This window comes from Camelus dromedarius, chromosome 28, assembly GCF_036321535.1.
Source record: "Camelus dromedarius isolate mCamDro1 chromosome 28, mCamDro1.pat, whole genome shotgun sequence".
In the NCBI taxonomy this organism is placed as follows: domain Eukaryota; kingdom Metazoa; phylum Chordata; class Mammalia; order Artiodactyla; family Camelidae; genus Camelus; species Camelus dromedarius.
In genome coordinates, this window is record NC_087463.1 from 25,883,306 (window position 1) to 25,896,879 (window position 13,574).

The 13,574-nt window shown below is 55.2% G+C and overlaps 1 protein-coding gene across 4 annotated transcripts in view; it reads right to left on the reverse strand.

Moving 5' to 3' along the window:
- The window catches only part of ZNF516 (zinc finger protein 516), a 97,212-nt gene that overhangs the window by 50,818 nt on the left and 32,820 nt on the right, over positions 1–13,574 (reverse strand). For all 4 annotated transcript variants that reach the window (XM_064480446.1, XM_064480444.1, XM_064480445.1 and 1 more), the window contains exon 2: positions 1,823–3,739. In XM_064480446.1, the coding sequence (XP_064336516.1) occupies positions 1,823–3,569 (1,747 nt within the window). In that variant the 5' untranslated portion in view covers positions 3,570–3,739. The remainder of the gene's footprint in view (positions 1–1,822; positions 3,740–13,574) is intronic.

Below are 13,574 nucleotides of genomic sequence, written 5' to 3' on the forward strand. Positions count from 1 at the left end.
CCAGAAACTGACACAACATTGTAAACTGACTATATTCAACAACAACAAAAGATGAAGCATTACTGAATTCGTGTATTAGTAACCACTTCATTGCTGTCCTAACAGATGAGGGGTAAGGCCCAAGAGCCTTTCCAATACAGTAAAAATATGTCATCAAAGTAAAAACAATTATTGTCAGCTTAATATTTTATTCAGTGGGCTCCAACAGTATTATCAGACTGTGACCAGTACAATCTATAGTCGACAACATTTTTAAAAAGGAAAACCAAGAATTAATCTTCAAAAATGCCACTCAGGGGTCACAAATGGGTTCTTTCCCCCTGTTTTACGTGACTAGCTGTTGGAAGAATCCCAACAAACTCACAGAATGAGCACAGCATTTTCAGAGAAGAGGAGACTGCCCTGTTTCTTCCTCTGTCACAGGTCAATGACTAAGAAATGAAACGCAAAATAGGAGCTGAGCAGAACGCGCTACTTTTCAACTACCTACAGACACACACGTGTGCAGGTGTGGCATCCGGTGTCCCGCAGGATCAGAGGAACAACCGTTTTCTGCACGAGGAATGACTCCGCGCACATCTGAGGGGAGCAGGTGCTCACACAATACACTGTATAAACCTGTAATAATTAAACTCTGTTCCAAAGAACTGGCTACATCTTTAACAAGGGGTAAATGACATACACGTGTGGGTTTTCCTCACTACAGAACATAGAACGCCCCGCTGCGGTACCTGGGCTTCCTTCATCTCTGATCTTTCAGTAACAGCAACAACCATTAACCAATTTTCAGGGAGAAGAGAAAAACACTCCTGGCTACATGGAGACACACAGGTACAAGGTCGTAAATGAGACATCACCTTCCACTTAAAAGAATTACCCAAAACAAAAAATGAGGAGGAAAATATCAAGATGTTTAAAATTTATTTTTTTTAAAAAAAGGAAAATGATGAAAACAAAGATGGCCACGCATCTTTAAAAATTTACATAGCTGCAATTTGGAAAGTAATCTGGTTCCAATTACCCATCTCTAAGCCCACAGGGTTACTTGCATCCAAGGAGATTAATTATAACTGCACACCAATCTGAAGTTCCTCTTTCACTCAGCTGTCTGGTGGGAGGACACCAGAGGAAAGCGCGTGCACGCCAGCTGTGTGGGAAGGAACTGGGTCCAACAGCAGAGGACGAGAAGGGCACATCGGGAAGCCGGCCCCTCACCTGTCCTTTGCTCAGGAATGACTGATGCCCCAGAGAGACCTCCACCTCAATAACCAAAGGCGTTAATTTGTGCAAACACTATGCGCAATCAGCAAACAGGAGCATGAAGTGGGCCTGTGTCTGCACCCCCAAGTCCAAGCTCCAAGTACACACTGGGTGCAGAACACCCAGGTGCCAGGCTACCTGATCCCAGGACACCTGGGGAATGGTATCCAAGCACAGGGTTACCTGGGTGTGAGGCCTCCTGGTATGGGGTACCAACGCACCGAGACTCCGTGGGTCTGGGAGACAAGGGCGCCAGGCCACCTTGGTGCAGGGCCACCTGAGCCTCAACTGCCTGGGCATGGGTGACCCGGGTGCCAGGACTGCCCGGGCCTGGGCCACCTGACTGCAGTGCTTCTGGGTCTGGACCTGCTGGGCTCAGGGATACCTCGGGAAGGGCCACCCAGGGCAGAGGGCTACCAGGATGCGGGGCAACCCAGGTACGGGGCGACCTGAGTCCTGGCTACCTGCGCATGGGAGACCTGGGCAGGGGCTACCTGGAAACGGGCCACCTGAGGACGGGGCCACCGGAGCCCAGCCTGCCCGCCGGGGCGCATGCGCTCACCTGGTGCGGGGTGGGCCGCGCCCTCCTCTCCGCTCTCGTCGGCCAGGCCGGAGCCCGGGGAGTCGGCGGCGGCGCAGGCCGAGCCGGGGCTGCTGGGCTGCGAGGCCGAGTCGCCCTCGCTGAGCGAGCCGCAGCGGGCGCGGGGCGCGCGGTCCCCGGGGCCGTCCCGCTCGCGGTCGCGGCGCGCGCGGCGGTGCACCCGCGAGTGCAGCACCATCTGGTGGTACGTGCGGAAGATCTTGCCGCACTCGAAGCACTCCGACGACTTGCCGTGGCCCGGGGGCGCGGCGGCGCGGCGGCTGGGGCGCGCGGCCGGCCGGGGCTCCGGGAGCCCGGGCGCGGGGTCCGCGGGCGCGCCCGCCCTCTTGCGCGGGGGGCCCTGCGCGCCGGGCTCGGGCTCGCGCCTGCGCTTCTCCTGGCTCACCAGGACGAACTCGCGCCTCTCCTTGTCGAAGGCCACGTCCCCCGCCAGCGCCTCGTCCCACGCGGCATACTTGAGGTACTCGGCCGGCTCGGCCACCTTGCCCCTGGTGGCCAGCTGCCAGGCCTGGTAGCTGTTGACCGGGTCCAGCTCGGCCACCCGGCGCCCCGCCGGCCCGCGGGCGGGCGCGACGGACGCCGGGCGCAGGTTCAGGCACTGAAGGAAGAGCTGCTGGGAGTCGCCGCCGGGGCCGGGCGCCGCGCCCTCCCCGGCCAGGGCGCGCGGCCGGCCGGCCTCCGCCCTGCGGTGGATGGCGTTGTGCGCGTTCAAGCTGTCCAGGTTTGTAAACAGGTTCCCGCACTTGGTGCAGACTTCGTAGAGGGACAGGCCGGCCACGATCATCTCCTCCTGCACCACGTTGTTGATGGTGGCGATGGGGTCCAGCTCGCTCCTGGGCTTGTTCTTGCTCCCCGCCTTCGGGCCGTGCGCTTTCATGTGGTTCTTCAGGAACCACGGCTCTTTGAACCTCCGGCCGCAGATGTGGCAGCCGTGGTCGAAGGAGCCCCGGTGCTTCTTCATGTGCGCCTTCAGGAACCAGGTCTGGCTGAAGGCCTGGCCGCACACCTCGCAGGGAAACTCGCCCGGGGGCAGCTCGGGCTTGCCGTTCTCCGCGTACGCCTCGCCGCCGGGCACCTGCGCCGTGATGTGGTCCTTCTCGATGTGGCTCAGCAGGGACTCCTCCCGCAGGGTCACGTAGCTGCACAGCCGGCACTTGAAGGGCTTGTGCGCCTGCTGCACGTGCTGCTCCAGGGCCTTCTTTCGCTCGAACCTGCTCTTGCAGAAGGCGCACTGCCCGGCCGCCGCCTGGCCCTGCTCCGCGGCGCCGGGTGCCCCCTCCGCCTCCTTCTTGCTGCTCCGCAGCAGGATCTTGCTGTTGTCCACCTGGGTGGCCCCGTTCAGGATCCGGTTGCAGGCCGAAGTGCTCTTCGTGGGGCTGGTGCAGCCGTCCAGTCCCTCGGACACGCGCGCCTCGCCGGCCTCGGGCTCGTGGCCCTGGATCAGCGTTCCCGTGCGGTGGCTGCGAATGTGGATCTTCAGGTTGCCCTTCTGGGACGCCCGGTGGTCGCAGTAGGGGCACTTGTAGGGCTTCTCCCCCGTGTGCTTGCGCATGTGCTGCGACAGGGAGCTCTGGAACGGGAAGCTCTTGCCGCAGATGCAGCAGCTGTGGCTCAGGGCCTTGTCCCCGTCCGCCTCGGGGCTCCTGCTAGCCTTGCTGGGGCTGGGGCCCCTCCTCAGTTCCATCTCGGCCTCTCGGTTGCGGTCCATCTTGACGCCCGGGGCTCGCCCAGCGGGGGCGACTCTGTCTCTGGGGCCTGCCAGACAGCGTCTTATCTCTCCATGTTCAGGTGAGCCTTTTGCTTCCCAGCTGCTGAGGTGCGCCTGCCCCGAGGACGCACATGTCCTACCTGGAGAGCATGGCAGGCGGCGGCGGGCACCTGAAACACAGAAGACACGGAGACCTTAGGAACCAGGCTTCCCGCATCCACAGGGACCCGGTAACACCCGGCGACAGTGGCCTGCTCCTCCTCAAAAATACCAATCCCTCCAGATTAAAGAAGAGAAGCCCCTGCAAAAGTTTAAACACACACACACAAGCAGCTTTTCTTTCCTTTAAAAGAGCAATAATTAAACAGTTAATTACTGATCATAATTGTGTGCTGCAGCATTAAAATAAATCACTATAAATGGACACTAAAACAATTCTTTAACAAAGATGTCAAAATCTTTAATGAAGGACTGTAGTGAGAGAGCTGGTGGGAGGGAGAAACACAGGCGACAGGACAGGAGAGCCTCTGGGGACAAGGACGGAGGGAGACGGGCCAGGAGAAGGACGGGCCAGGAGGAGGACATAGGGGCACGTGCAGGACAAGTGAGCTGCAAAGGCCGTCAAAGCCGGGAAAGGCGCCCTACAGCGGGTCCGTGTGTCTTGGTTAAGAAACACAGATGATTTAGTGACAGAGAAGCGACCAAGTGCAGGGGCAGAGCCCCGAGGTCCTTGCAGGCCCATGCTGCAGGTCTGCTGCTCCAGGCTCCGGCCACCCCAACGGACACCACTGCCAGGTGAGTGACCACCAGGCCGCGGCCAGAGTGACAACTGGTCTTCACTGTGTCTTAGATAAAAAGCCTGAACTCTTCATCCCACCACCTCCCCCTTCCCGACCTGGTCCTGTCCTTTCTCTCACTCTCCCACACAAGGCACCCAAAACTGGCCGCAGAGCTGAGTCCAAGGCCCAGGGCAGAACACCTTCCCCATCCCGGCAGGTCGTGGGGTCTCCCCACTTCCCCACAGGCGGGATGCCCACACCACCCTTCCAGGGAGGTGGGGCCTGAGCCCAGTGACAGCTGGTGTCACACTGTGGTCACCATCGCTCTCACGGCCATCCCCCCTCTGGAGAACAAGAGGCCGGCTTCGATCTGGGCCACTCCTCCAGACGCCTGGGTGTTTCCCAAACCCTGTGCACATGCCAAGGCCAAATGGACATGGACGCCCAGCGCTGTGCCGAGTGCATGGCGGGCAACCCTCCGTGCTGCAGGGGAGCCCATCTAGACGCCTGCAAACCGCCACGCAGGCCAGAGGCAGCCCGCACTGCAGGCAGCTATCTCAGGAATTTCCATCTGACTCGTGATAAGGGGAATAAAGGAAACTAGCAGCCGACCAGAAGGGACAAGAGGGAGGTATGGCGTCTTTCTGGACAGTGTTTTGCCGGGTCAGAAGGGAGGGGGCACACGCAGGCCCCTGGGGCCCCGTCTGTTTATCCTTCTTATCTCTAAACAGAAATAACTGAGTTAATGATTCTGAGGGTCTCCCTACTGGGGGAGGCTCCAGACTTGCACAGAGAGGCACAGATGGGCAGATTCTTCCTTTTTAAAAAAGCTCTAATACGTAGAAGGGAAGCCACGTTTTTTACAAACTTCCAACCTCATACACACTATACACTCATATTTTAAAAGTTACACGACACAAAGCAGCTGCGCGCTCCTGGCTTTCAGGCAGACAGGGTACACGGCTCGTCGTCTGTTCACGGATGAAAGGTCCTGTCCCCAGAGACCCTTGTTCGCTCTGGGTCATCCAACCTGCCACGTTTTCACCGGAACAGACACAGAGGAGGGGCGGGAGGGGGTGTGACCCAAACACTCCCAGGGGTTCTGAGCGGGTCACACTCTATCGCTCCAGTCATCACGGGGAGGAACCACGCGGCACCGTCGCCGTCCGGGAAAAAAACACACCTCCTGCTCTCTCCGAACGCCTCCTCCCAGAGACCCAGGCAAGAGGCAGAAATCTCATTCAGATCATGTGTTCTCACACCTTTCCAGAAAGCCTCAGGTCAGCCAGTTTCCCGTGCTCAAGAAACCAACTGAGTGGGCAGCAAACTGGAAAGAGGCAGGAAACACAGCTGCACACAGCCAGCCAGCCCTCACTCTACGCGAACGAGTGCAAGAGCCCCTCCCGCGAGGAGAGGGAGAGCGAGCCGTGAGACAGGAGCCTCCCAGGAGAAAAAAGGTAAAAGCCACAGCACCGTGCAGCGGCCTACAACGATGCAGAATATGAAAAGGAATCAGTCTACATGCGTAACTGAATCACTGTGCTGTATGTGCACAGACACCAACACAACGTTGTAAACCGGCTAGACTCCAACAAAAAACCAAACTCCCCCTAAAACTGGATAAACAAGTGAGCTGAACAAGAACACTTCCTTATGGCAATTTAAGCTCATTTATCTTCTAAAGCTGCTTCAGCCCTCGATGGCTGCATATTATTTATGAAGATTTTATAGGACAAATTATTTCCGTGTATCTCCTTCTATTGAGGGCTTATTTCATCCCCTCAAATGTTGACTTTGATATAACATATATAAAAGTATAAATGAAACAGACTGTTGACATTTCACTTAATGACCCAATCTGGGCACAAACATCTTCCATGCTTAAAGAACCATTTGGAACACGTTTACAGAGGGAAAAAAAAATACCAGAAATTGGTGACTCTGAAATAATTTTTGCAGACTGCACTGGACCACTAAGCTGGTTCATAAAGGAGGTTAGATGTCAGAAGTTCTCCAAGTCAAGGGAATCAAACAACCAAAGCCCAGCCACGAAGCAAGATTCATGGAGCACAAATGCTCAGCTGGTCAAGGATCGTAAATGACCACCGACAAGTGCAACTAGAGATAAAATGAATTTTTCAAGTGAGAAGACTTGCTGGAACCATCAGAAGCTCGCTCTGCGGTGTGCTCCTTCCTCCTCTGCTATCCCCTGCAACTTCTGGCCCTCCCGGAGCCAAAGGAAGGCTTCTCTGGGGATGCGCACAGAGTCCCCAGCACTGGGCCATCCAGGTGTGGTGCAGACGGGACCCCAGGAGCCCTGTCTCCCCTTTGCCAGCCATGGGAATCTCCGGAGGTGTCCTTCCCACCGGGGCAGGCCCTCATCTTGTCAGGAAAGGACACCAGGAAGCCGTGTGACACCAACGCCCCTTTCCATCATCTCCTCCGAGGGCCAGCCACCTAGACCCCCCTCCCAGTGCAGAGTAAACAGTCCACAAACAGCAAAACACCGGCCCAGCGGGGCCTTGCTTCTACTACGAGGCCGCATCCGGCCCTGCAGGCCTGAGCCAAGTGCAGGAGGAAGACGTGGGCGCAGCCCCACCCACCGCAGTGGAGGCAGGAGGGCAGCCTCAGGTGGTCCCAGCCACTGCCAGCACCCAGGCCCCCGCGGGTCCAACAGCACGCGCCTGCACTGCCCCCTTCTTCCATGGGGCGGGGGGGCCCCAGAATCCTCTGCACATTTAAAACGGCTGAGCAATGCCGCCTTTGCCGCCAGAGAAAGGCCACACCACACTCTTACATTCCAGCCTTGGTGCTTAAAGTTTCTGATTCCCCGATGCCCCCCACCCCTCAGCCAAAGCCTAGACACTTCCTCTCAAGAGACCCAAACACCAGAGAATATAGTTTTCAATCCTTATTCGAGCTTCCTGTAAAACTAGCTTAAAAGTTTCACCCAGCGCCAGCAGGGCCTGCAACTTACAGGCATCGTCTCAAGGAAGGGCACCGAGGGCACCTGCCCCATGCACTCAGTCCTTGTCTCCCACGTCCCTGCCCTCCCCAGCTTCCGACACGAAGGCCTGCTGTAAATCCCTGCGAGAACGACACGGGATGTCTTTTTAAAGAACCTACAAATATTGTGAGAAGGAAAATACAAAAATGGGAAAACGGAAAAATACTCTCAGGGTCTTAACTATGGAAGCTCAAAGCACTATTATCTTAAGGAAATCGTAACATCAACAGAACCGTGTGTGTGTGTCACAGGGATGTCAGGAACAGTTTGGGGCTACTTTTTAAAACTGACTTATATAATTTTCAAAATAAATGAGTTTCACTTCGAAAAAGTAATTTAATCACAATTATAAAAAATAGGAAAAGGTAAAATGTTTATTAAAGAAAACATAAACCTGTATTCATAACATAAAATGCATAGAACGGTTTAAGGGAGGGCAAAGTATAGAAGTTCTGAAAACAAACTATGCAGCTAAACTTCAGTGATCATGTGAAGGCAAGAATCAGTGACGCACAAGGCCTGAGGAGACACGTGCACCCACGCCGCCCGCCCCGGGAGGTTCTTGTCCCTGTCACCCCCGCACAGACGAAGTGAGTGGACTCTCTCGAGAGCTTACACTCACTGTGTTTAGGATAAATTTAATCTGTGGGTAAATGTTTCGATTAATAAATCACTTGCGTAAGTGATGACCCCCAGAATGTGTCTTGGACCCAACACGAGGCAGGAAAGTCACTTCCAGGCGCATCCCCCGGTGATCCGAGCACCAGGGTGACACCACCTGCCCAACGGTAACTCCTCTCAGAACAAGCCCTGTGGGGCTGGGATCCAGGAGGCCCCGAGGAAGGAAGAGCTCAGTGACCAAGAACCGACGTGCGACTCAGTGCATCCAGGCCCCAAACCCCCTACCATGACGGCTCCCAGGGCATAACCGAGCTAACAAGGGTTTTGTCACAATTCCTGAGAGCCCACTGGGCGCGGGCCACTCAGGGGACCTACAGGATCAGATAACTAAGCAACAGGGCTGGCTTCGAGGGACCCAGAAGTCAGAGAGGCAACAGGCACCACACAGAAAACAGGCGGAGAGGTGGTGGCTGGCCTGGTGCGGGCGGCCGTGCCCCGGGGGAAGCCCAGGCTGGTCCGGGACCAGCGGGATGTGGCTCAGCCAGCCTTGAGAGCGACTCCCGGGTCCCTCCCGCCCACGTCCAGGAGTCCCCCAACCCCGCCACATCCTGTGGGCTGTATTGCCAATTCACACTTTACTCCACACACTCCCCTCACCTCAAACCAAAATCATTTCCCCGAATGCAGAGCCAGGTGGCCTCCCCAAAGCTTCAACCCCTTTTCACACCCTGAAGATGAGACCTGGACTCTCCTTGCGGTCTTATAAGGCCCTGAACCCCAACACTGCCGGGGTTCCTGGGGTCCCAGCCAACGAATGATGACCGTGCACCAGGACGCACGTTTGTTCTCACCTCTGGGCCCCCACGTGCACGGTTCTCACCCACCACCCCCCTTCCTAAGAGGCCTTTCCTGGCCTCACGTGCCCAGGTCAGGCCCACAGTGCCCTCCACCCGCAGCCTGCACAGCCCCGCATGGCCCTGCACGGCTCAGCCCCGTCCCAGGGCAGCCTGGATCTGCCAGTATCCCCACTTCTCTAGTCAGTCACTCCTGGTGACACACCATACATCGTGAAGGCTGGCTCACAAAACACCGAGCTTCCTCCCCGAGAATCCTGCTTCGCGGCACTGTGAGAGGCGGTCTGGACCGCGAGCTGCAAGGTTGAGCCAAACCCAGGTCCTCCACCCACTCAGATCAGCTGTATGACCGTGAGCAAGTGACTTGACTTCTCTGCTCCCCAGTCCATGTCTTCATTTTAAAATGAAAATGATGGTAATGACCACCTGACAGTATTTTTGTGAGGTTTAAATGACGGCACGCAAGGTGCAATGTCCAGCTCCCAGGAAGTGGTCAGTCCACATGAGTGCTATTATTCATTAGTGATTGTCAAATGAATGAATGAAATGTCGGTGCAGCACCCAAGGGGACTGAGTCACGCGCAGTCAGTGACACTCTTTAATCAGTTCAAAAGGACAAACAGTTTGGCAGGCTGCAACAGAAGTGGCTGTAGTCAAGACCTGTGTGTTCGCCGGGCCCTGGCACACTCACAGTCTTCCCACAACAGCTGAGACCGGCCGCGGGGGACACGATCACACCGTTCTAGCGCCAGGCTCCGTGCCGGGTGACCTTTAGTACAGACTGGATATGAGACGATATTTGACAATTGCCGTGACTTTTGTAGGCTGGTCACACAGGAGAATGCTCTCAGTTTGGGGGAGACGTGTGATGAAGCAGTTTAGAGGCGGTTTACCAAAGACGGAGAACAGGCACATACACCAAAACGCGGACAACGGCTACACCCAGGTGGGGGCGTGCAGGCGCTCATCAGTTTCTCTTTCCATTCTTCTGGGTTTTGGATGTTTTTCACAGAAGAAGTTAAAAAAAAACTTCCATTTGCAACTTCAGTAAGTAACACAGTGGAAAGCAGAGATGGTCTGGGACAGGGGATGGCCCTCCCTACTCCCCCCACCTCCCCCTCCCCTACTCCCCCCACCCATCCTGCCCCCACTCCCCTCACCTCCCCCTCCCCTACTCCCACCTCCCCCTCCCCTACTCCCCCCACCCATCCTGCCCCTACTCCCCTCACCTCTCCCTCCCCTACTCCCCCTCCTCTACTCCCCCCACCTCCCCTACTTCCCCCACCCCAGCACTCCCCTCCCCCACCCTCCCCCTCTCCCCCTCTCCCACCCTCCCTCTCCTTGCCTGGCTCCAGGCCACAAGGAAGCTCAGAGGGCTCTAAGGAATGCCATTTGGGGGAAAGTACCTTTTGTGAATTCTAATATTCAAAACTCAAAGAAAGAAAAATCATCTGAATCATGTGAGACTGTCCAAATGAAAGCAGGATTGTGTTTTAAGAGGCTGCTTGCTGACGTTGCCCCAGAGACACTCAGGACCCCACCCCAGGTCCGGTGGGGCACAGCCTTGGTGAGTCAGCCGCCGTCCCAGTGGAAACCATCCATCCCATCGCCTCCCAGGGTCCAAATCCAGCCCCGCTGCCCAGGCTTCTCTTCCCTGGTTTAAACAATCATTCTCTGAGCAGTTAAGGGTGGCGCTGTGGGGGCGGGGGCGGGGGAGATCCTGTATTTTTGCACCGTAAGCATAGCTCTGACTCTACAGGAAGCCGTGCTGTGTTCTGCCCTGTGGAGTAAACTGACTCAAAGCAAAAGCCAGGTGGTGTTGTACGGATTTCCCCCAAAGCCATCAAAGTCAGTTCTAGCAAAACCTCATCCTGAAAAGGGAATCAGAGGGCTGATCTTCAAATAACCTCAAATATTTAGAGTAATTTGCATAAGGAAACAACAGTGTGAGTTTTTTTTTAACGAAGTAGAGTCAGTTTCTGGTGTACAGCATCATGGTTCAGTCATACACATACATAGAGGAACCCCAAAACCGAACCCCTGGGCCCAAGGGAGGTGTGAAGGAGCAGCTGGAAGGGGCGTCTCCTGCGCCAGGTCTGCTGCTTTCCTGTTTCCAGAAGCCAAGCCTGAAGCTTGTGCTGTTCGTCAGGTAAGTCTCTTCCATTTCAGTTCATTAATTAACCACATCACGATGCTAAGAAGTGGCCTGGCTTCCCCGCTGCCACCGCCACCGCCCTGTGGTCTCTCTCTCCCTTAGTCACCTTGGGGGGTGGAGGGGAGAGCTCCCAGGAGGAGGGAGCCAGGCTGAGCCCGCAGAAGGGCCTGCTGTCCCGGGTGAGGGGGGTAACGGGAGAATTGGGGGACCGATATGAGCAATCGGGGGTGGGGGTGGGGGGGTGGGAGATGGCCTCACAGAGAAAACAGCTCCAGGCAGACAGGAGGCTCAGGGTGTTGACAGGGTATTCTGGCTCTAGAAGGCAGGTCAAAAAATTTTAAAAGTCACCTCCGGGGGGCGACTGTGAGGCAGTCCCCCTGGCCGGTGCAGGCGGGGCCCCAGCACACGCCGGGGGCGCAGGCCGTCCGTCTGTCTGCAGCAGCACACTGCCCGCTTGTCCTCCAGCAGACAATGGGCCGGGCTTCCTGGGCACACTGTAGTATTATGAGCCGTGAATTAAAATACACCATTAACCTCCCGCGCCAGCTTATCTCCTGCGGAGACAAAAAGCCTATTCTCGGCACAAACGGGGAGGCATTCCACAACAGCGAGGAGGAGTTCCTCTCCCCACGCGCCACCCTGCCCCAGATTCACAGCCCCAGGCTCAGCGTCCCCAGACCAGGGTCCCGAGTCGCCCATGAAGTGGCGCATTCACTGCGGGGAGAGCAGGGCCGAGAGTGGCAGGGCCTCGAGGCCGCCTGGCTCCAGTCGATCAATAATCCATTATAAGCAAACCCCGTTTCCACTCGAAAAGATGTGCAGCCACGACCAGAATCGCGGCTTTCACGAGCAAGTCCACCCCGCCCCCGCTCGGGGGGGCCACCGCCGGGACCCCAGAGCATCGGAGAGCCCGGGACCCGCAGACCTGGGTCCCAGCAGCCAGAGAGGGATGTGCCCAGGCATTTCCGCCAAAAACGCTCGTTTTAAAGGGAAGCCTCCTCAAAAATGATTTGTTCAGGACACGAGGTGACAAAATTCCACCTTCCTATAAATTATTCCGCCCCAGATAAATCAATGAGAGGGCCACCCTGAGTCCCCAAGTGTCAGTTACTGTCTACATAAGGGTTTTTATGCCAACTCCACCATCATTTGAAAAGCAAGGCTCACCTCAGTTCTGTACCTCTAACCACCGCGTTAAGAGTCACTGCCCCACTGGCAGCAAAATGCAGAGGTGAACTGAATGTCATTCTGCGAGTAGGTTACCTTGGATCAAGTGGTTTACCACAATCTATCAAGAAAGCAACAAGTTCCTGGTTGCTCAGGGATTCCATCTTCACCTCCAGACAGAAGAACGTTTCCGAACAGTAAAGACAGCAGCCGAGAAAGGTGCTGAAGACGGTACATGTCACCACCAGTACGTAAGCTGCCAGGCGTCCTTTTACTAAAATGCAAAGATCTGCAGTCAAACCTGACCTCGCGGGGGAACCAAAACAGCAGGTGAATACACAACATAATGACTGATCACACTCAGGAAAGACCAGGAACAAACAAGGGAGGATGTGGGAACTCTCTCCTCGGTCATTAACAACACCTCCTGAGAAATCCAAAATGGTCACGGAGACTTCAATGAAGAGGTGTCCACGTGAACACAAAGGCGGCGGACTTTTCTTTTTTTATCTGAAGAGGAAAGAAGTGTCCTTTTCCTTGCTTTTTCTTCTGCTGTCCAAAATGAATGCCCTGCTGCTGCTTGTTACGGTTTCCCAAGGCTTGTATTAAGTAGTGACCTTATCAAGCTGCTTGTCCTTAAAAAGTAAATGTCACAAAACCAAGACAAAAAGAAAGGAAAAGACAGACAAGTCAGGAGCGCACTTGCTCTGGGCTCTTCTGCAGACAGGTGTCCTGCCGGAGCCCCTGGCCGGCCACAAAGAGCTGGGGTCTGCGCTAAGTGCAGCTGCGTGGCACGGCAGCTCTGCCGAGAGTTAATGATCTTGTCAACATTTCCATTAAGAGCTGCATTTCCAGAAGCTCAGAGCTGCATCTCCCCCAAACGGGGCGGCTCCACGAAATCTGTCATCACCGAGGGGCTTGCTCAGCACTTTACAAAAACGGAGAAAAATCCCTCGCTCTCCAGGACTGGAACCACAGAAGAACCAGCTTTTAGTTTCACTCTTCACATCCTGCACCAAGATGATTAAAGTCTTTCCCATTAATTCAAAAACACTGAAACCTTGGGGGACGCCGGAGAAAATGAAGACTCTTCAGTTTCTTTTTTAAAAAACAAACACGGAACATCAGGCCTTAGTTAAACTGCAGGGAAAATCCTGTTGGAAAGTGACTTACTGGTTTTCACTCAGCCTAAACTCCAAAGTGTAGAAAATGCCACCAATTTCTTGTTCAATTTTTTTTTTTTAAGAAATTATCTGCACTGGAAACAAAACAGTCATGGGCTCTCAGTACAGAACACTTCCGGGTCTTCCGGATGCACCTTCTTGGAATGTGTATTAGCTGATTATAAGTGCATTTTAACTGAAATTTGCTTCTAGAAATAAGCTGCATTTTATTCCACATAAACCAACAGCAAAGGGCAGT